At 36.3% G+C, this 22,807-nt stretch overlaps 1 protein-coding gene across 1 annotated transcript in view; it reads left to right on the top strand.

Moving 5' to 3' along the window:
* Positions 1-22,807, top strand: part of ATR (ATR serine/threonine kinase) — a 38,934-nt gene that overhangs the window by 10,183 nt on the left and 5,944 nt on the right. The window contains exons 14-39 of the mRNA XM_054282447.1: positions 187-354; positions 976-1,170; positions 1,516-1,701; positions 2,159-2,251; positions 3,641-3,771; positions 3,964-4,107; positions 4,951-5,044; positions 5,750-5,875; positions 7,350-7,556; positions 7,773-7,886; positions 8,793-8,908; positions 9,769-9,889; positions 10,768-10,905; positions 11,929-12,136; positions 12,639-12,817; positions 13,680-13,844; positions 14,204-14,295; positions 14,871-14,962; positions 15,340-15,517; positions 16,712-16,888; positions 17,274-17,433; positions 17,943-18,122; positions 19,420-19,562; positions 19,959-20,056; positions 21,132-21,364; positions 22,065-22,199. Coding sequence (XP_054138422.1) covers positions 187-354; positions 976-1,170; positions 1,516-1,701; positions 2,159-2,251; positions 3,641-3,771; positions 3,964-4,107; positions 4,951-5,044; positions 5,750-5,875; positions 7,350-7,556; positions 7,773-7,886; positions 8,793-8,908; positions 9,769-9,889; positions 10,768-10,905; positions 11,929-12,136; positions 12,639-12,817; positions 13,680-13,844; positions 14,204-14,295; positions 14,871-14,962; positions 15,340-15,517; positions 16,712-16,888; positions 17,274-17,433; positions 17,943-18,122; positions 19,420-19,562; positions 19,959-20,056; positions 21,132-21,364; positions 22,065-22,199 — 3,873 coding nt within the window. The remainder of the gene's footprint in view (positions 1-186; positions 355-975; positions 1,171-1,515; positions 1,702-2,158; positions 2,252-3,640; positions 3,772-3,963; positions 4,108-4,950; positions 5,045-5,749; positions 5,876-7,349; positions 7,557-7,772; positions 7,887-8,792; positions 8,909-9,768; positions 9,890-10,767; positions 10,906-11,928; positions 12,137-12,638; positions 12,818-13,679; positions 13,845-14,203; positions 14,296-14,870; positions 14,963-15,339; positions 15,518-16,711; positions 16,889-17,273; positions 17,434-17,942; positions 18,123-19,419; positions 19,563-19,958; positions 20,057-21,131; positions 21,365-22,064; positions 22,200-22,807) is intronic.

Below are 22,807 nucleotides of genomic sequence, written 5' to 3'. Positions count from 1 at the left end.
GCAAAATTGAATGTAATTAATAAGTGGATGATAATCCAGTTCTGTTGCAAAGTCATAATCATAGATCTATGTGCAATAAATGAGAGTGAAAAATGATGCATGGAAAGCCCAGTGAAACTTTTGTGTTTAGTTTTAGGGAGTGAACAAGGGGAAAATAATACTAAATACCTCTTTCTTCATGCTTAGTTTCTAGTGGAATCCCTGCACTCCAGCCAGATGGTGGTGTTGAGTGCTCCTTGCCAGGGCAATGAGCTGCAGAAAGAAACAGCTGCTCACCAGAGAGAAATGGCTCTGGACATGTTATCTGAGATTGCCAGTGTATTTGATTTTCCAGATCTAAACCGCTTTCTCTCAGTAAGTTGGTCATTCCTTTTGGTATTTTATGCTTGTGGTTGTGAAGTTCAATTTTAATCCACACTTTCTCTTGGGAATGCTGCAAGTGAGACAGCAAATGCAGAAGAATAGTTTTATCAAGGGGTTAGAGGGATGAATACAGTGCCAATTCAAGTATGGTGGATAAGGAGCTAAAGTTTAGAATGCTCATTAAGCATATTAATGATTTAGTGCACTTGGAGGCATCCTTTTGAAGGTGTGATTTTTGCATGGTGTCAGCTTTCTTATTTCAAAAGATGAAAACTACCTTTTTTACTTCTTTTGGGGTTTTTTAAGATTTCCTTTTATGGAGAATCTGGATTGACACAAAAAATGCTCACTTTTTGTTTACAAGTTTCTTAGTATGGATTAGATTTTAATTACTAGTATGGATTAAATTTTAATTACTGAAGTAATTAGTTTTATCTGCATTTTTACTAGGTATATGCATTTATGAAAGTTTTTCTCTGTTTCTACCTGTGGTGATAATTACGACCAGACACATGTTGTGGTACTGACCCAAATAGAATTTAGCCTAACCCTGGGGTTGTGGAGGGTTTGTTTGTTTGGTTCTTACATTAACTGTAGTTCTTCATTTACCAGCGGACCCTGCAAGTTTTGCTTCCTGACCTTGCTGCCAAGGCCAGTCCTGCAGCCTCCACACTTATCAGAACCATAGCAAAGCAATTGAATGTGAACAGAAGAGAGATTTTAATCAATAACTTCAAATACATCTTCTCTCATTTGGTCTGTTCCTGCACCAAGGATGAGCTGGAGCGGGCACTGCACTACCTCAAGGTAAATTGGCATTTGCTCTGTTACACCTGCAGATTAGGAGCAACAGCTGATGCATAGTGAGCTTTCTGCTGTATTCAGATTAAGGTATTGCAAAGCAGAGGTTGGGAAATTGCATATGCAGAAATTTTGTTCTTATTGTTTATAACCACTTCCATTAGCTCCAAGGAATGTTTCTAAGATATTTTATGAATTTAGCAAATTCTAAAAGCTTGGCTTGTCTAACATTGAGCTGTTTGAAAGCTTTGACTTCTATAACAAACCAACCAGAGCCCATTGCCTCCTGTCTCTCAGTGCTCTAATTACATTGTGATGAAATGAAATGATATTTCTTTGTGTTGAGTGCAGAATGAGACTGAGATAGAGCTGGGCAGCTTGCTGAGGCAGGACTACCAGGGCCTGCATAACGAGTTGCTGCTGCGGATCGGGGAGCACTACCAGCAGGTCTTCAATGGTCTGTCCATACTGGCTTCATTTGCCTCCCAGGATGATCCCTATCAGGGACCTAGGGAAATAACCTCACCAGAACAAATGGTAAGGACATCAAAATATTCATGCTCAGTTTTTTCAGTAATTTCTTTTTGGCCATTGTGATAGTGTAGACAATTTGCCATTCTCTGAACAGCACTTACTTCAGGGGAAAAGTGGAAGAAAGGCTGAGATTTCCTATGAAGTGTTTTCGTAACAGAGAGATCCATACCAAGTATGCATAAAACCAAATCAAAACAAAAAGTGCCTGAACAAATCAACAACACACATGTAAATCCTAACATCTTACAAAATAGCAAGACCCACAGCCTAATAGGGATATCTGTCAATAACACTGATATTTCTTAAGTAGCTACGTAGTTGGGATTCTTCTCATATGTATTTCAGAATTTGCATTTCATACCTGCATTTTAATTTCTTAGGCTTTGAAATGTGTTAATTGTTTGGGGTTTTAACTTACTGTAATTATTTGGGGTTTTAACTTTTTTTTTCCTCTCCATAGGCTGATTATCTGCAACCTAAATTGCTTGGTATCTTGGCTTTTTTTAACATGCAGTTACTGAGTTCCAGTGTTGGCATTGAGGATAAAAAAATGGTGTGTAAACTTAATTCTGAATATTAAAACAAAAATAAGCAAGCACTGTTATAATATTCCAGATTTACTTGTGTGATCATGCAACTGTCAAGGGAGTCTCAAAGATACTAGGGTCCCAAAATGATTCATTAAAACTGATGTCTCACTGGGGGTAGGACTTCTGTGTAAGCTTAAAAGTTCTTGATTTCTTTAATGTTCGGGTAGATAATGATCAGATAATAATGGCAGATACATATTTCAGTCAGACATGGTGTATGCAAGGAGTCAATCAACCAGGAATTGTAGGGGAGAAATCCAAGTGTATTATTTTTAGTGTGTGAAACAAACACCAGTGGGAGGATGAGGGAATGTGGGAGAAACTGGAATTACTGCATGGGGTTATATAAGGACACCAAAGGGTAAAAAAAAAGATGGAAATCCAAGAGATTAGTTTTGGTTCCCACAGAACAGCTCCTTTAAGCTTTTCAGTAGAGTGCATTTAGAGAAATTAGAGCTCACAGCTTGAGACAAAGTGAAAATTCTACTGAAGCAGTGCTTCCAACCACAAGACTGGCCTTTTAGCCTCCTCACAGAGTGACTGTAGATGATTTCTACAGGAAGTTTTTCAATGCTAGAATGTACATAGTCTTTGCTTTGACAGACTGCATTTTCTCTGGTGTTTTTTTGATTTTCAGATACTCATGTTAAAATGTTCTCATTTTCATAGCCCCTTTTCTGCATGCTTTCTGAATTTCCTAATTTGTACAGCACTTCTTTTGCTGCACCTGCTATTGTTTCTATCTTCTGTTTTTGTTCTTGGTGAGTTTCCCCTTGCATGACCTTTTCTCAAGCTCAGGTTTATTCTGTGTTACTGATCTGTCATGCTAGACATTTTACTACCTTGTTTGGTGTAGTGTTACTGTGACTGAAATATCTCCTGCATCTCAGTATTTCTCCTCTGTCTTCCATTGACAACTGAGCTATTACCTGTTTCCTGATGCTTGCCAGTCACTTCTGTGAGCAGTTTGTTGGGGTTTTCTTGGTTTGATTTTTCTTTTAAATGCAAATTTGTTTATTTCCTCTGTATTTCCTAAGCCTTCTCTTTTCAGCTTGGGATATATAGCTAATCATGTCTTATAATAGACATCTGTAATCATTAACTCCTTGGTGTCTGCAGTTCTTCCCTCATGATATGTCAACAGCCTAGATAATGTAGGGTTTTGTTACAATCTTGTCATTAGAGATTCATCCCCTTTTTTTTCTAAACCCAAATTCTTTATAAAAACATCAAACTAATTTTGATATCTTAGAGTATGATTTCTTAAGCAAGGCTAGCCTGATTTTAATAGAAAATATAACTACATGTTTTCCTGAGTATCTAATACATTAAAATGGTTTTCATCTGCCTAGGCTTTAAACAGCCTGAGATCTTTAATGACACTCATGGGTCCCAAGCACATCAGTTCTGTCAGAGTGAAGATGATGACCACGCTGAGAACAGCTCTGAGATACAAGGATGACTTCCCAGAACTGTGCTGCAGGTGGGCTGATGGTGTACCCAAACAGTGACATCCCTGCTATTTCTGTCCTTTGATGCACAGTGTTGTTTTGTTCTGGACAGGAATCTAAACCACAGTGCTGAAATAGCTCAAAGTGCTTTTTATGACTCACCTGAAATATTTCCTGCAGAGAAGAATCATTGATTATATTTTTTGTTGCCTTTTCTTGTTTAGAGCCTGGGATTGCTTTGTTCGAAGTCTGGACCATTCCTACCTTGGCTCCTTGCTCAGCCAGGTGATAGTGGTGCTCTTGCCCCTCATACATATCCAACCCAAGGAAACCACAGCAATATTCCACTTCCTCATAGTGGAGAACAGGTACTGCACAAGATATTTTCAGTTCTGTGGTTTAAATCCTGCAACAGGAATGGGGATAACCCTGAATTCAAGTCATCCAGCACTGAGACCAGAAAACATATTTTTCTACTAAATAGTTGCTGTTCTATAGAATTGTCCCTTCTCTAAATTGTGTTGAGGTCTTGAAATGTAACAAGCCTCATCTGAAAAGGGGTTTTTATATTGTTCTTATAAATATATATGATGCTGTGGCCAAGTTACAGCCCATTCAGACACTGAACCCTGCCAGGTTTTCTTCAGTGTGTTTATTGTGCTGATATGGAAAATTCCCTCTACAGAATAATGATGATTGCTAACATTTGCTCTAAGCTAAAGAGAAGTGTACAGAATTGGAAATGGGGAGGAAATTAGTTCTTTGTTTTCTTCAGTGATTAGAGGTATAATTATGAAGTGCACAGATTATTATGTTCAGTAAGGTTTCATACATTCCATTCAAATGGTCAGACCAACTGAAAATAAAATCAAAGTTTAATACAAAATACTTTAATTCTCATGCTTAACCCTTTTGAAGATAAGGTTGAGTCATAATTCTTTTTCATCTTACATTTTGTAACATAAAAGGGTTTTTTTAGGAATGTTGCTACTTAATAGCTTGATTACTTTTGATGGGTTTTCATTTTTCTTGCATTGTATCATATCAACAGTTTTCACAATAAACGGTAGTATATAGGAATAATAAGGCTCTTGTACAAGGCCATAGTAGCAATATTGAAAGAGATTTCTTCATTGCTTTATTTGGATGGGGTTTTTGGATTCAACTAATGTTTGCTGTATTCTTTGCAATATTTTTTTAATAACTATTAGGGATGCAGTACGAGACTTTCTACATGAAATATATTTTCTACCTGACCTTCCTGAACTAAAAGAAGTTCAGGTTGTCCTTCAGGAATACAGAAAGGTACAGTTTCTTTTATTTATTTGCTTGGCTTTACTGCATAAAATGAATTCATGGCAACTGAGGAAAACATGTGAAATGTATTGTTAAGTGGAAATATATTTATCTGCCTGTGATACACAAAATTGGTTTTATGTATCACAGGCATAGTTTGAAGCATGTTCTGATTCTGGTTAAGGAATATGTTCAGCATTCCTGTTTCTGTAGCATCTCCTGAACCCTGACTTTTCTTCTCTTTTGTGACAGATTTTAGAATGAGAAGTCAACAGTTTTAGCTTTGGCCATATTGTCTTTACAGGGAGCAAAGTTTGTCTCTTCTTAGGAGTACTCTGTGGTCCATTTCATTTGCTTGTCCTCAGAATGATTAGGAAATAGATGGGAAGTATTTTGGGAGTGATGCAACAAAAGTAGAAATAATTTAATTCTAGACAGACTTTAAGCAAAGCATTTTCTTATGATTTTATACTTTTATTTACACCATCATTATATTCACCCAGAAGTAAAATATAGCAGCTTTTTGAGTGAAACATTTTTAGAAATAGGCAAGAAGACAGTGGTATATAGATATAGGTGAGAATGTAAGCAAAAAGGCAGTTGTTTCCATGTATTCTTGCTTGTGTTCTCGGAGATGCTGTTCAGCCATATTCCTGTTATACTTTCAGTCATATTCCTGTTATACTTAACCTGAACTTCTTGTGTCCTGCTCAGGAATCCTCCAAAAGCACAGACCTGCAGACAGCCCTGCAGCTGTCCATGAGAGCTATTCAGCACGAGAATGTGGATGTTCGGATTCATGCACTTACCAGCCTGAAGGAAACACTGTATAGAAACCAGGTATAGAAAACCTCCTTCAGCAGAACTAAAAATAAATCACATTAGCATCTGGACCAAAAGTCTAAAACACCCTTGTTGTTACAGGGTGTTCACTTGAACTGGGTTATTCTCCTCAGTTCAATAAGCTGTTTCTTCATATAATGGGGGAAATGGATTCTTTTTCATGATATCTCCGTGTAGGTGGACTTTCAAATACTCAAATCTTTGTGATACTGATTTAGCAAGGCTAGTGTACTTTTTTTTTCAGCTCTGAGGAAAGATGTGTCTAAGAAGTCCATTTCAGCAATTTGTTATGTGGGCTTATTGTCCACATAACAAATTGCCTTATGTTTAGGGCGTGTATGGTTTTTACATCAGAAGCCTCATACATAAAAGTAAGTGTGTGTGTGTATATGTGTAATACATGAAAGAATTAAGATGTCCTTGGGCCACCTTAGACCTTCTTTATTTTTCTCTTCCTTCTTTGTCTTCCACCCTCAAAATTTTGAATCCATTGATCATATTCAAAAGCATTTCATAGCTATGTACAAGCTGAAAACACTGCTTTACAGTTCTGTGTGGTTATTAGCCCAAAGGGTGAATGTGACCCATTAGAAAAAGTAATAAATCTGTACCCTTAGTAGTTATAAGATTGTGGGACGCCCTTTAGCCAGAAATTAAAAAAAAAAGCCCAGCTAAAAGAACAAACAATCATTGTGTGTACTCCTGGCCAACCAATAATTCTTGCAGCTCAGGTCAGCAAAATCCTGCTGTGTCTTGCTGAGTTAGAGGTCTAGCAAAATAATTGAGGCAAATCAAACTTAATTAGTTCCACGGCTTGTGAAACTATTTGCTCTGTTATGTTGGCTGTGGTTTCAGTTTTCATTAAGCATAACAACGACAAACATCTTGATTTTTTTCTGTATTTGGACTAAATGTGAAACTAAGGAATAAAAGTTGGGTCAAAGCAAAAAAAGAAAGGACACCCAATTAAAATGATGGACATTGATCAAAGGACTTGAAACCCTGGGCTTTGTAGGACTTGAGAGTGATGAAATGTCCAAGAAATGGCAAATAATAAGAATAGAAATGGATAGAAATGGCAGGAAACCCAGGAGGTATCACAACAGTTGCATGAGAGAAGTTGGGAGGAAGTATTGGAACACATAAGAAGAGGGATAAGTAAGTAAAAAAGATTGATAATGTAGAAAAGAAAAGAGGTACTTGGGAAGACAAAGAAAGAAAATTAAGTTAGTAGAGAGGTGCATGATAATGGAAAACAATATTGGCCATGACAGCATTAACTGAGGCCCAAATTCCTCACACATTTGTTTAGTCCTTCCTAGGGTGAGGAGCAGATGAGTGCAATTGGACTGTAGTTACAACCTCAACTCATGGCTAAATGAAATTGGAAGTGAGTTACAGGTTGAAGATTTCTGAGATTATTTACAAATATGGTTGTAGAATGACTCATCTTTATTACTTATCTTCCCAGGAAAAGCTGATCAAGTATGTCACAGACAGTGAAACTGTGGAGCCAGTCATCTCCCAGCTGGTGACAGTGCTTCTCATCGGCTGCCAGGATGCAAATTCCCAGGCACGACTGCTCTGTGGAGAATGTTTGGGTGAACTGGGAGCCATAGATCCTGGCAGGCTCGATTTTTCAACAAGTGAAACTCAAGGAAAACACTTCACTTTTGTGGTAAGAAGCATTGCAGTAGTGTTTTGTTTAGCATCAGGAGTCTTCCAAAAGTCCTTGGGAGGAAGGAACCTCATATCTCTAGGCCCTTGGAAAATCTGGACTTGCTGTCTGACCTAAAACAGTTTAGAGTTACACTCCAAGTGTAAACCAAGTGGTTATTTAGAGATACAGCTACTACTCTGTTTTAGTAAAACTGGCATTCTGTTTGTGATTAAGGCTGGAGTGGAAGATCCAAATTTTGCCTATGGATTGTTAATGGAACTGACCAGAGCTTTCCTTGCTTATGCTGACAATGTTCGTGCTCAGGATTCTGCAGCATATGCAATTCAGGTAAGATCTACTGGTTAGATCCTGCTTTTATTTCACAGATTATGTTCTGTAACATTGAACTATGCAATACAATTTTTCTTTTTTAAATATTTGAAACTTCATCCTGTAACAGGTTTAAATTAGAAAGTACACTTAGTATTGTAGGTAGTCCTCAAATAAGATAGATGGGTTTGCTTTTGTATCACAATATTATAGGAGACATCTGATGTTTTAGAGGTAGCTGGCAGTCCATACACAGGGATTAAGGACTAATCCTGAGAGTGGCTTAGAATTAGTTCAGGTTGCATAGGCAGAAATGAAAAGCAGACTGTTTCTTAGGAATACTCTGTTTCTGCTTACACTTATAAGAAGCAAGTGAAAGGAAGCCTGCCCTTATTTTCAGGCTCTAGTCTTTTGTGCTGGTTTTATTTAGCAGATGGAAGTTTTTGCTTTTTCATTCTTGCTGTTTTTGATGTTCAATATCTTTGTGAAGACTTCGGGATAGTTCTTTAATCCAGGAGAAAATAGGTGGCCTTATGTTGTCAGCAGGATAAGAGTTTTAATAGCATATGCACAAGATTGTGCACTTCCTGCACAAGGAGGAATCAGACTAAATTCTAGTCCTGGTTTATTGGCAGATGTGAAGAATACAAGTTAATATGGTCCAAACACCAGCTGGAGAATCTAGGGAATCCATAGTTGAAATCAAAACTTGCCTAGTAACAGAGGATTAACAGTGTTGGATAACAGTTTTGCAGTTATGATTTCTGAATTAAGCATACCATAACTTGTCTCTCATTACTTATCACAGACTCATTCAGGTTGGAAAGATCATATACATGGGGGTTTGGGTGTATGCACAGGGCTTTGTACTGTGGTCATGAAAATCCTCAGTGCTAACTTGGTGATGCAACCATGATTTTTCAGGAGTTACTGTCCATCTATGACTGTAGAGAGACCAACACTGACTGCCCTGGCTCCAGGCTTTGGAGGAGGTTTCCTGAGCATGTGCAGGAGATCTTGGAACCTCACTTGAACACAAGGTGTATGACAGCTAAAGGAATGGCTTTTCATAACATCTGTTGGGTTTTTTCTCTAGGCTAGTATTACCATATATGGTTTTGTGACTCTCTCTCTTCTGGGAAGAGTGTTATGTACATACACAAAATTGAAATAAGGTCTTTCTACTAAAAGCTGAATTATTACTTACTTGAATGTAATTCTCTCTAAATCAAACAAGCAAAACTTGGAGCTCATACTTTGGCCCATGTTTGCCTGTTTGTCCTTAGAGCATTGACTTATATGATGTTTTGAAGCTTTTGCTTTTCTTTCCCTTCTACTCAAATCTACTAGCATCCTATTAGTCCTACCTTCTACAGAAGTAGGAGGAGCTCACTGAGTTTTAATTGGACTTTTTCTTCACATTCATTTTGTTGAAGTAATGATAAACTTCAAATTATGTTGCTGTCTTAACTAGAAATAATGAATGTTTCCCTTCTATTTCCTCATGAAGACAGTCATGCTCACCTGTGATAAGCTTTACCTTTTTAGAAAACAGATTTTCTCAGCTTTCATGTATGCTCTGGGTTTTTCCTGTCAAGAACATTGTACTCAGATGTTTATCAAACTTCATTTCTTAAAACTGATTACGAATAGCACTTTAAAATATACTTACAAACAGCCTATCAAGTTATGAGAATTTTTATTTCATATTTAATTTTAAGGAGCTCTAGAATAAAAGATGTTGACTACTGAAAGTGGGGGTTTTAATTCTACTTTTAAAGAGTCAGAAGACAGGACTTAATATTGCTCCAGTGAGGGAATTTCATAACTAACAATGTGCTATTGTTTACTGTATTACATCAAAAGTTAGTTTTATTAAATGAATATTTCAAAATTACAGGTACAAGAGTTATCAGAAGGCTGTAAACTGGTCTAAGGTGAAGAAGCCAATTTACTTAAGCAAATTAGGTGATAATTTTGCAGAATGGTCAGCAACTTGGGCAGGTTATCTTATAACAAAGGTAAGAAAAGAAATCTTTCTGTAAGGCTCTTTGCAAGACAGTTCTTGAACCTCATTTCAGTTTCTGCAGATCAGGGGTGGATGGGAGAATATGGCTGTTGGCTGCAGGCCTCTTACAAGACTTTCCTGCTTCTACAGCAGGGTACTACACTCCCCCTTTCCCCAGCAGTGGTCCTGGCGAGGCTTCACAGGCAGTGGCAAAGCTAAAAATCAAGGAAACTTGTCTTTGACCAGACACTCTTGTGAAACTGAGGGCACTGACAAATGCTTGTGAGAAGTTTCTGAAATACTTCTGGATTTATCTTCTCAGTTTTGGAAAGATTTCCCTGTAGCTCCACAGTCTTAGCACATAAAATGTACTTGTATCTTCTTTTTCTTTTCCCTTTCCAATATCTAAGTGACCCACTGAAAATGTCACTTCCAAATCAGCCGCTGTAAGAAGTGAATTGAATTACAATAGCTCAGTAACTGCAATGTCCTCTTTCAGACAGAGTAGAATTGAATGTCCTCATAATATCCTACTTTCTGCAGGCTTTTAATTGCAGAAGAGAGGCTGAGTGTAGTGACAGACTCTCAGCCTTAAGGTTTTTTTCTATGGCCAGTGCAAGTTCTCAATGGTGTAAAACACATGGAGAAGTGGAAATTTGAGCAGTGCTTGCCTGTCTTTGTGCTGTCAGCAGTTGCTACATGTAATAGCAGCTGCCATCTGGTATCCCTGTTGCAGATTTAAGTCTGATGAAACTTCTGTAGGAGACAGATATCTTAAAATTATTTGATGGACTAGAATTTGTGTTCATCAAGAAAAGGAAATCTATTGATTATTCATCTATTTGCACTTTTGTAATGAGGCTTTTCCTGGAAATAATATTTTTTCTATAGGTGCGACATGATCTTGCCAGAAAAGTCTTTGATTGCTGCAGCATTATGATGAAAAATGACTACAAAGTGACAATTTATCTCCTTCCACACATCCTTGTCTATGTTTTGTTGGGATGCAGTCAAGAGGATCAACAAGAGGTGAGATGTGTAAGATGGTAGTGTTTTTCACAGGAATGGTCAGCAGCTGTTCTTCATGAGAGCTGCTCAGCTCTGTAGGCCTACATGAATAAATTGTTCAGGTGTTAAACTCCTTTTTGTGTATTAATAATAGAAATAATAATAATAATTTTCTGACAGGGTTTTGAATATCCTCATACAGTTTGTGTTGGAACTGCTTTTCTGCAGATTTCCATCATTTGGGCCTGGGATGAGATATTATGTGTTCGATCATGACTGCAGTAACATCAGCAGCTGGAGTGGTACAAAGAGGAAGTGTGCAACACAAACAGCCAGTAAACTGAACTTTTATAATCCCAAGAATTCACACTCATAATTTTTTCCTCTCCTTTGCATACAATTATAGTTTCAGTGGATAAACTATTCAGCTGCCACATTCATGGGGAGCAGGATCTGTAGATGTGTTGTAGCAAAGCTGGGGTGGAGGAGAAGTCATCCTGCTTCCCTTTAGTTTGCTTGAGCTGTCAGTGCATGTGCCCAAGTGCTGCCATTTGTACTGTGGGAGCAGCATCTGTATGTACAGAGAGATGCAAGTCTGCAAGGACTCTTTGTAAGCATGTTCTGAAATGAAGGAATTGGAAGATACTGAAAAGTATGACTTAGTTTCCATTAATTTGAAATTTCACAGCTAAAATATTTGTGTTTAAATATTGTGGGTGTGTAGAGGCATGTGATGATTTTTCCTCTGTGAGCATCTGTTATTTATGTTAACTCATATTTTATGGGCTAAAACAAACAGAAACAGATATTTTGTCAGGGCATTTATTTAAACAGAAGCAAAAAAGTAAATCTGTAATCTTGTAACCAGTAGATAACTTTATTCTTACCAAATCTTGAAGTATTGTATTTGTAGAAGAGATGCAGTAGCATTTGTTGTGTCTTGAAACCTCAAGACTTTCTCCCTGTATAGAATCCCTTAGCAACAGCTGCTGCTTGGTTTGCCATTTCTTTGCCATTTCCCTTGTGTCTTTTGCCTTTGTGTAGGTTTACATGGAGATCATGGCTGTTCTGACACACGATGATCAGTCCAGCAGGAGGCTCGAGGACAGCGCATCTGACCTGAGCCAGCTGAGCACACAGACAGTGTTCTCCATGCTGGATCATCTCACTCAGTGGGCCAGACATAAGTTTCAAACACTCATTGCTGAGAAAAATGCTGGCAAGTCTAGCAAAGACAGAAGTGATCTAAAAAGTGAGGGCTTATTTTATTTAAAATGGCATTAACATTATTTAAAGAAGAATTTTATTTATGTTTGCAGCTTCACATTGTGACCATTTACAAATGCTGTATTAATATAATATGTAATCTCTTTTATGATTTCTTAATGTTATAGTGTGATTTCCACCCCTTCTACCCCAATTGGATTGTTCTGAATGTCTGTTGCAAGAAATACAGATTTAAAATTTGGAAATAAAATGTGAAGTTTTTGAGTTTTCTAAACATTCTGTTTAACTGAATATAATATTATGTATGTAATATTACATAATGTTCTGTACTGCCTTGCAAGATGCAGAAAGTTCACCAGAATTGTTTTAAATGAATTCTTATTGACAGAAGAGAAAGCAGTGTTCTTTAATTAGTACAATTATCTCACTAAATTGTTAAATGAGTTAATTGAATTTTGATGCATAAGGTGATTCTTATAAATGAAACCTCAGTTGACAAACTTGTTAATATGTCTTTTTTTCAACAGCATCAAGTGAGGACTATGGAGAATATCAAAATGTGACACGTTTTCTAGACCTCATTCCCCAGGACACACTGGCTGTAGCCTCCTTTCGTTCCAAGGCTTACACCAGGGCTGTGATGCACTTTGAATCATTTATAACAGAGAAGAAACAAAATATTCAGGAACATCTTGGATTTCTTCAGGTTCTGAAGTTCTTTTTGGTTTATGTTTTTTATTTTACGATGAACATGTGTATGATAAATAAAGCTCGGTGAAATTCTTCTTTTTGATGGGAAGAAGAAAAGATTTATTTGTGCACTTGTTAAACACAAGTGTTTAGTCATCTGTGTTTCAGCAATATTTAGTATGTTCTCTTGCTTGGCATGTTTCTTATATGAAAAGGAATTAATAGCTTTCTATTGTATAATAAAAGAGTGCAAATTCCTGAAAATAATTAAATGTGGGTTTGTTGATAGGATAGCATTTATTGCTTTGAAGTTGGCTCTGTGCCTTTTGTCAGAAAATACAGCCAACTATAATAACAAAAAAAACCCCACAAGTACGTTGGAGGAAATTCCAAGTGGCTTATTCTAAAGTAGAAAAAGAGCTAATGCTAAAGGTATTGCAAATCATAGAAATTATTTTTAAGAAGTATTTTAACCTGTGGGATGATCCTGTTTGTGGTTCCCTATTGTTTATATTTGTCAGTGACACTTCAAATCTCATACAATGTAATATATTGCTTCTTCACCAAAAGTAATCATCTTTATGATATCATGTAATAATAGGATATTTATTTTGCTCTTTATACAGATGGCTTCAGGTAAGTTCATGTAGTAGTCTATCAATACCATGAGATCATAAATATTATTTATTAAATATTAAGAAGTAGGGCTCAACTTTGGAAGGAGCCTTGCAAAACTTACATATTCGATGAAAATTTATTGCCAGTGAATCCTCCAGAGTAGTGTGTGCTCCATGTTTAAGGAGTTCTGTGATTCTGCAGGTTATCAGTGAAGTACCTGAGTGTTTTTAATGGCCACATCCAATTCTGTTTGTGTACAGAAATTGTATGCTGCTATGCACGAGCCAGATGGAGTGGCTGGGGTGAGCGCCATTCGGAAGGCAGAGCCATCTCTCAAAGAACAAATCCTTGAGCATGAAAGTATTGGCTTGTTGAGAGATGCAACAGCCTGCTATGATAGGGCTATCCAACTGGAACCTGATCAGGTAAATAAAAACCTTATTTCTCTTTTTTATTAAATATCATTATTATTTTTAATCTTTCTAGCTCACAGATGACTGAGGCAAAAAAACTTCTTCAGAATATTTAAGTAACATAGGAATCTAAGTGTTTATTGTGCCAGTTGCTAAATAATTATTGCTGTTGGAGGTGGCTTACGAACCGAAACAAATCTCTTACTGGATTTTTTGAATGTTCATTTATCTTATGGTGCAATTAGTTATGCCTTTTCATATTCTAAAAGCACCCAAATGAGCATATTTCTTCCTTCAGACTGCCATGAGTTTAATTAATGTGTATATAGGGTTTTCATTTGTTGTTTTGGGGTTTTTTTTCCTCTTTCTAGATCATTCACTATCATGGTGCAGTGAAGTCCATGTTAGGCCTTGGTCAGTTATCTGCTGTAATAACTCAGGTCAATGGAGTGCTTGCAAACAGGTACTGTAAGCATCTAATACACACTTCATTTGAATAATATGAAGCTCTGGTATAAATCTCTGCCTCAGTAGCCATTTCTGCTCATTATCAAATATTTGAGGCTTATTAAACATAATTGAATTAGCAGTGTGAAGGTAGAAAACTTTGAGTGCTTTATCTATAAATTAGTTATTTCAGGAAGTCCAGAAATTTTCATAGTTCTTGTCTGCTTTGTGAGCAGTGTTGGTATGTGCTTTAATTTCTTAGATAGGATTTTTGCATTGTTTCCTATGTCACTGATTCCATTGGTATTCTGTAGTCTAATAGGTAGATAGATTAAAAGCTGGTAGTTTTTGATGTACCACAGAAGTTAAATGCACTCTTTGGAGGTTGCATTTGTGGGATCATGTTGTACAGATCTTATTTGTTATCAGTGCATGTCCTTTGGTTTTACTGACTTTCTTTAGAAGCAAGCTTATCTTGCCTCTTTTCAAGTAAGAGAAGTTTTATGTAAAGAACACTTGCTAATGTAATGTAGGATTAACATACTGAGAGGAGACAGCACAAAATTGTATGGCCTTTGTTTTCTTTAATAGGTCTGAATGGATTTCAGAGTTGAATACTTACAGAGTGGAAGCAGCCTGGAAACTATCACAATGGGATTTACTGGAAAATTATTTGGCTTCAGGTAAGCTATCATTACATAAAAGTATTCATACTTCATTGCCTTTCTGAACAATTGTATGTTTTAGTTTAATCATTTTGAATCAAGGGGCAGCTACTATCATTTGGTTTGGATTTCACTGGTAGAAAGGTTGGTTCTGACTGTGCTCTGGATTTTGTAACTGAATTTGATTGTAACCTGTGTAGTTTTTGAGCAGAAGTTTCGAGTGTGTGCATCTTCAAGTCTGTCTGGCTGGGTGGATTGTGGAGTTGAATTATACAGTGTTAATAACATGCAATTACTTCTGAGCAAAAGTTATTTTTCCAGTAGCATGTTAAGACAAATTAGCATGTTCAGGTTAAGCTGCTTAAAGAAGCAGAGTCTTCTTTTTCTCCCCAAAGATGTGAAGTCCACTACTTGGAGTGTCAGACTGGGACATTTGTTGTTATCAGCCAAGAAGAAAAATGAAGCAGCTTTTTACGAGACGCTCAAGGTTGTTCGAGCAGAGCAGATTGTGCCCCTCTCAGCAGCAAGCTTTGAAAGAGGATCCTATCAGCGAGGATATGAACACATTATCAGGTTTCTCATTTTCATGGCACTATTTTTAAATTCACAAACCATGTAATCAAGTATGCAGCAGCAAGAATTTTGCATTTCTACAGTAAATGGTACATTTTTTGTCACCTTTTTTTTATATTCATCTAACTGAAAACCTTTGATTAATTATGAATTTATATTTATCCTCCATGAAAAACATTCCAAATAAAACTATGTGGTATGGTCTTTCCAAATCAGCTAGCAAGCAAATGTAAACATCAGGTAATAAAAACCAGCAATTTAATTCCATGCTTGGAGTAGTACAAATAGGCCAGTAACTCCATTAACTTAAGAGCATTGCTTTTGATCTGTATGGAGGCTGAAAAACACTTTTTTATCAAGAAAGAGCAGTAAGAATTATACCCCATCCCTTTTCTTTCTTATTTAACTTTTAATTTGGCTGCAGTAGACTAAAAAGTGAGTAGCCTTTTTGAAAAAAAGACTTAATACTTCCTCTGCACTGTAAATGCATCCTTATGGCAAGATATTGGCTGAAGCCAGTTGAAGTGCATGTTTTAGTTACTTCTTAATTCTCTTTCTATTGGTAATTTCTGCAGTGTTGTTTGGGAAATGAAGTTTGGGGATTGAGAAAGAAGTGTTTCAAAGTAGTTTCCTTTAGGCGCTGATCCAGGCTACTTGGGAGCCTTTCAAGGATCACTTTTTCTCTGTCACATGCACATTTGTAGCCACTTCTCTCTGCCACTTCTCTAAAAGTGAGAACTTTTACAACCACTCAGCTTTCCATCTTTACAGGGACAGATATTCACAGTAATGGTATTTTTAAATAAATGGAATAACTTCACTTTAAGTAAAAGTATATTGCTTTTAAAATGGGATTTGTTGAAAATGTCAGATTTTCTGAAGAATTGTTGCTGAAAGTAATAGATAGAAGTACTCTATCTAAAGATTGACTTCCTCTCTGGGTGATCTACATTGTCTCTATGTTCAGCAGCTTGACAAAGAAATATTGAGGAAAAAATGAATCCATTTATAAATCCTGGATTTTGTGTGCTTGCTTTTGCTGCATTTTTGCTTTTCAGAATAAATCCTACTGGGTGACATTATTTACAGGACCAAATTTTAGACAGAAAATTGCAAAAACGTTGTAAGATTTGCATGTATCTCAAACAAGCAATCAGTTCTCACCAATTTCATGCCTTTATTTTGCTAACACAGGTTGCATATGCTGTGTGAGCTGGAACACAGTATTGGGCCAATGTTTCAGCAAGCAGATGGTGACCACAGCAGAGATTCCCTGAACTGGTGTGCTCGGATTGAAATGACCCAAAACTCTTACAGAGCAAAAGAACCCATTTTAGCACTGAGAAGGGCTTTGCTTAGTCTCAGTAAAAGGTGAGGACATGACTGTTTCTTGTCTGTGTTGTATGCTCAGTGATACTCTGGGTTTCCATATATATGTTAGAAGAGAGAAAATAAAACTCAGGAAATTTGTTCTAGACAAAAGCAGTCCTCCAATATTATGTACCTTCAAAATAAGGAGGAGAAGCAGTGTCTAAAGGCAAGAGAAGCAAGAAACAGGGAGAAAGTGTATTTATTTCTAGGCCTAAATGGAAAAAAAGGTGAAACAAATGTATTAAAATAGTTTTAAATTATCATTAGGTAGCATATAATTTCATGAGAAATTTAACTTGTGTTTCAACACATTGATTTTTACTTCAGATTTTAAAGTAGCATTCAAAATAAAAATGTTTTATTTTTTGCAAAAATGTCCCTGCAGCCAAGATTACAGTGAGCTTGTTGGACAGTGTTGGCTCCAGAGTGCCAGAGTTGCAAGGAAAGCTGGGCATCACCAGACTGCCTATAATGCTCTGCTCAATGCTGGGGAATCAACCCTCTCAGAACTTTATGTAGAAAGAGCAAAGTGGCTCTGGTCCAAGGTAAGGAAAACAAAAATGGAATTTCGTTTTCTACATGCAAGAATATAATATTTTTAATTTTCTTCAAGAAAAAAAGGCACACAATCAACATGTGTAAAACAAGATATGTCAGCTGGGACTATCAGCACATTGCAGCTGATCTCCAGGTGCTGGTCAGCCCTGTTCTGTATCCACTGACCTTCCTGGCACCCTTGTATAACACTGGTGGATTACCTGGAAAATTTACATTATTTTAATAGTACACCTCTTCTTAATTTGCATCCTTTTAACTAATAGCAGCAAGTAGGCAGCAAACATGATAGAAATAATTATGTTACACCTAAAGGCACAACAATGCTGAGATAACAAAGAATACAGGAAGCATTTGAAGTTAGTAATATTCAGTTACCACAGCCAGAATGGCCTAGAAGACGTTTGGGGACACAGCTTTGCCTTAAAGCAACTCTTAGAGGGAAGTTTTGCATCTCTCTTATTTAAAGTATATAAAATGGTTTTTGTCTTTCCCATAGGGTGAAGTTCATGAAGCACTAATTGTTCTCCAGAAGGGAGTTGAGTTGTGCTTCCCTGAAAATAAAGCACCCTGCAGTAGCAAAAATCAGCTCATCCATGGTCGGGCAATGCTGCTGGTGGGCAGATTTATGGAAGAAACTGCTAACTTTGAAAGCAATGCAGTCATGAAAAAGTATAAGGTAATGTAGAATACTACTGTTAACAAGGCAGGAGCTTTGAATAATAATGTATTCCTTTAGTAAGCTGCTGTTCTGCTCCTCATAGTGTCAGACAAGTATAACATAGATGGGATTTTTAAACAGTGCATCCATTGTAGGAGGGAAGCAATTCTTCTTTTTAAAATTTACCTGTCATAACCAGGTTTAATGTAACACATGAGTACAGGGAAGACTACAGTTCATATAATTTTTTTTAAATAAACAAGTTACAGAAGTATGGCTTTTTTCTCATGCTTGCACAGATTAGAATTCCTCACTAAAATGGACTACTCCAAATACTCAGAGTTGACTTGGTGATCCATTGCACTACTCTTCAGTGTTATTTCTCTCTCTGGTAGTGACTTGTAAGTGTGATTTAAATGTGCTTCCAGTCTCTGAAGAACTAGGAAAAGGGACAACTGGTATAATCTTCTTAAACAACACAGCACTGCATGCTTCATCTTGTGATGCCTGTGAAACACTTTTTGGCATTGATTAATATTGCCTTCTAAAACAGTAGGAGATGCAGATGTTTATGCTTTCTTAAAAGCAGCGTGTCTCCTGTCCAAGTTTTGGTATTTGATACTGCTAAGAGTTACTGCTGTCTTACTAGATAACACACTTCTGTAAAAGTCATTTAGAGAAAAATGTAAATATATCAAATGAAACGTAGGTTGAAATAATATAAACAATTGAAATTTCAGTGGATTCCATGAGAACACTAACACTCAGTACTCTCTGCTAAGTATTGGCACAGGAAAGAAGCCAGTGTTATTAGATAAGGGATGTCCCTCTCACCAATTACTTCTTTTCTAAAATATGTCACACAATTTTTTGTTTTTCTTTCAAACATCATGATTTAGAAGGAAAAGAGAAATGTGTAAAATATGGAATCATAAGTCAGGAAGATGATAGAGTCCAACTCTTAACATCATACTGTTTCACTTTTCAAAAAGCTCTGAGAAACCCAGTACTGAGTTATTAGGATCAGGAACCTGATTTTAAAGAAAGTATGATCCTTCCTAATTCAGGAATCTCTTTTCTTGAATTGTCTGTCTCCAAAACCTAAATGTATTTTGAAAATGGACTTCTGGTTTGTAGAGGCAATTATCTTGAGGCAAAAATAGAATTTTGGAGTTACAGGGTTAACAATAACTATTTTGCATGTACTCTGCACAACATAACTAATACAAGATTGTTTCTTGAAAAGATTTATTTTTATTTATTATTTTTAAGTTAGCATCCTCTCAGAAGTAATTGTCTCATTTTGATGTTGCAGGATGTTACAGTTTTCTTACCAGAATGGGAAGATGGACATTTTTATCTTGCAAAATACTATGATAAATTAATGCCGATGGTAACTGACAACAAGATGGAAAAACAAGGAGATCTGATTAGATACATAGTTCATCACTTTGGGAGGTTAGAGGGGAACTTGGCTTGCTTTCTGTAAAAGGATGACAATTATACTGGGAAAAAAAACATTTCTGGAGGAATATATTGTCTTTCACCAATTCAGACTGACTCCAATTTTTCTGCACTATTGTAAAACAAAGTACTACATCCTCCCTTTTTGTTTTCATACATAATTCATTTTACTTCTGACCAACCAATTGTGTCTTTTGTCAGAAAGTTAATTATTTAATCTGTGGTTTTGAGTAATAAAAAAACCCCCTTTGTATATTTTTGGTTGTTGCAGATGCATTAAAATGCTGACATCAATTTCTAAAATTAGAATGGAATATTAAACAAATGAGAATGTAAAATTTGTATTACTTCTAATATATATCATTCTTTGATTTAAACATTTAATCACAGGTCCCTACAGTATGGAAACCAATTCATTTATCAGTCAATGCCAAGAATGCTGTCTTTATGGCTGGACTTTGGAGCAAAAGCTTATGAATGTGATAAAGGTAGAACATTTTTTCCCAGTGCATAGTTCCCATGTCATTCTTTTGAATAGAGTATTGAAAGAATGGTGAAGTAGATTTACAGTTTTTTGTTTAGATTTATTGCCTGAGGTTATATGGAAACAAGAAAGTACTACTGTTCTTGTAAAATACAGGATGTTAATATGCAGAAGAGTATTAATTATTTTAAGTAAATCTTCCAGAATTTTTCTCAAGTATATAGTGAGACAACATTGCTCCTTGGGTAACTGAAGGCATTAGACAGGGGCAAAATCGTTGCATGGCCCTGGTCACCACTTTTAAGGTGCCTCATGATTGGTTAGTAACAGTTTTGTATGCACTTAGTACAGTAAAGTGTTAGGCCTTGGACGTTTTTTTTTCAATTTGTTTTGGTTCCAGTCTTTGAAGGAATTTTACTGAATTTTTCCACCTCATTTTACTGTAACAAAGGGAAAAAAACCTTTTAGGCAGCAGCATGAAGGCATGAGAAACTAACACCACAGATGCACATTATGTGGGAGATTCTGGTACAAATGAAAATTGCAAATACTGCTTGCAGGTGTGGAGTGAAGCAGACAGGTGTGCTCCTTGATCTTGTCCTCATTCTACACACTTAGGTCCACTGTTGGCTGCAGGCACATCAGATCCTGCACTCTGTGTGAAACTCAAGCTGGCTCCTCAGGGACAGGGGTGGAGATAGGAGCAGATGTGCTAATTTCATCCCATGGAAAGACTTTTCTTCATTTCCTCTCCACTAAAGAACATTGGAATCCTTTTAAAAGGCAAATACATGGAGTGGTTTTAGTCTGTTCTATGCCACCGTATAATTTTAGAGAAGTCATTTTAGGAGTGTGAGGAGATTTAATTTCCTGGTATTCTGCTTAGTTAAATAGCATATGTATTCAGTCACTGTATGCTGTGTTAAAAAGAATTTTACAGTTGGAACTTTTTAGTTGCCTTCAATTTTTTTTGGCTTATGAAATTGCCAACAAAATATTATTCTGTAGCCTTGATTTAAATGACTTTGCATTTCCAGTGGGGAGAACCAGGAATAATGTCTTTTCTTTTCATTTTTCAGCAGGTCGTTCAGAACGTGTTCAAATGAAAAATGATCTGGCTAAAATAAACAAGGTGATTACAGAGCACACAAATCACCTGGCACCTTACCAGTTCCTGACAGCCTTTTCTCAGCTCATCTCCCGAATCTGCCATTCTCATGATGAAGTCTTTGCAGTTCTGATGGTGATTGTTGCTAAGGTGTTCTTAGCCTATCCACAGCAAGCAATGTGGATGATGACTGCTGTGTCCAAGGTACCTTGATATGTATAGCTACACCTTGATTAAGTTCACAAAACTGTTTTTCTCAGAAATGTAAATATAACCCATTTTACTCTAAGCTGATAAGAAGAATTTGAGAGGCTCATTTGTTATGATACAGTGTTGTATCAGTGCCATCACTGCCAATTATTTTATTGCAGTCTTAATTCAGATATTACAGTTTAAATGTTCCAATTTGGAATGCTAATATGCATCCAAACTTGTATGGTGTATTAGGAAAGGAAATTTGAATAACAAATAGCTGATGAATTGTGTAGTTATGGGCAACAGATTTTGTTGCATTTAAAAATTGTGTTACAGTACTTTCAGTCCTATAATCAAAGAATCAACTTAGTAGATAGCTGTAATTACAAGTAATTACTTAGCAGTAAGGTCATTCCAAAGCAGACTGGCAAGTGGGCTGCATGCTATCTTGAGGATGGTGAAATAACATTCAGAACACACTGACATATTCTTGAATATTGGCCTTTATGTTGTATGACTCCCAAGAATGGTTTCAGAAGTAACCCCCACACACCCAACAGTACCACTTCAGCTTTTCAATTGAAACTTTTCCATTTTAATCCTTTTCCAGACATGAAATATGATAAGCAATATGGAAAGAATATTAATTACTGGGGGGGGGATTCTTCAAATCTTTGTTTAATAAATTTTAACTTTGCTTTTTTTTCAGTCCTCTTACCCTATGAGAGTCAATAGATGTAAGGAAATTCTAAACAAAGCCATTCACATGAAGGAATCTTTAGCAAAATTTGTTGGAGATGCCACACGCCTTACAGACAAGCTGCTGGAACTGTGCAACAAACCGGTACCCAGAGAAACAAACAAATGGCTGCATGTTGGGGGATTAGTCAAGAATGTCATGCAAAAGCTGCTTCTGATTGCTTTCATTAGCCAATTCATAATCATATCATAATTTATTACACAAATAATAATATACCAATAATAATCATTATTAATTCATAATGCTTAGCAGAAAATGCACAAAATTGTAAAACATTTAAAATAGCTCTAATTGAACACACTATAAAATCTTTCAGTACGTAATGGCTTGTTTAACAGTGCATGGACTTCACACTGTTTTGTACTTTCACATATCATTCATGCCCATTAATTTTCAGGGGTTTATTGTAAAAATACGGTGGTTGTACTTTTATGAACAAATCAACTTGATAATGAAGGTAGAAGTAAATGAATTCTTTCATTATTCTGTATTTACATTCAAAGTGAAAAATGTTTGTCATATCAGCCAGATATACTTACTTCTTGATTATTTAATTTGAAATGTAGCTTGCTGTTCTTATTACAATCAGCATTTATTATTCTAGTCCATTTATTAGTTAATATGAAAGAGCAGTATTATTTTAAGTGTTTGTTAACTTTAAAGGTTATTTCTAACTTTGGTCATCTTTTTTT

This window comes from Melozone crissalis, unplaced genomic scaffold (assembly GCF_028551555.1).
Source record: "Melozone crissalis strain CALT ecotype California unplaced genomic scaffold, PUWL_Pcris_2 ptg000034l_1, whole genome shotgun sequence".
Taxonomy (NCBI): Eukaryota; Metazoa; Chordata; class Aves; order Passeriformes; family Passerellidae; genus Melozone; species Melozone crissalis.
The sequence above is the reverse complement of the archived record's forward strand: the minus strand, read 5'-3'. Positions and strand labels throughout refer to the sequence as shown.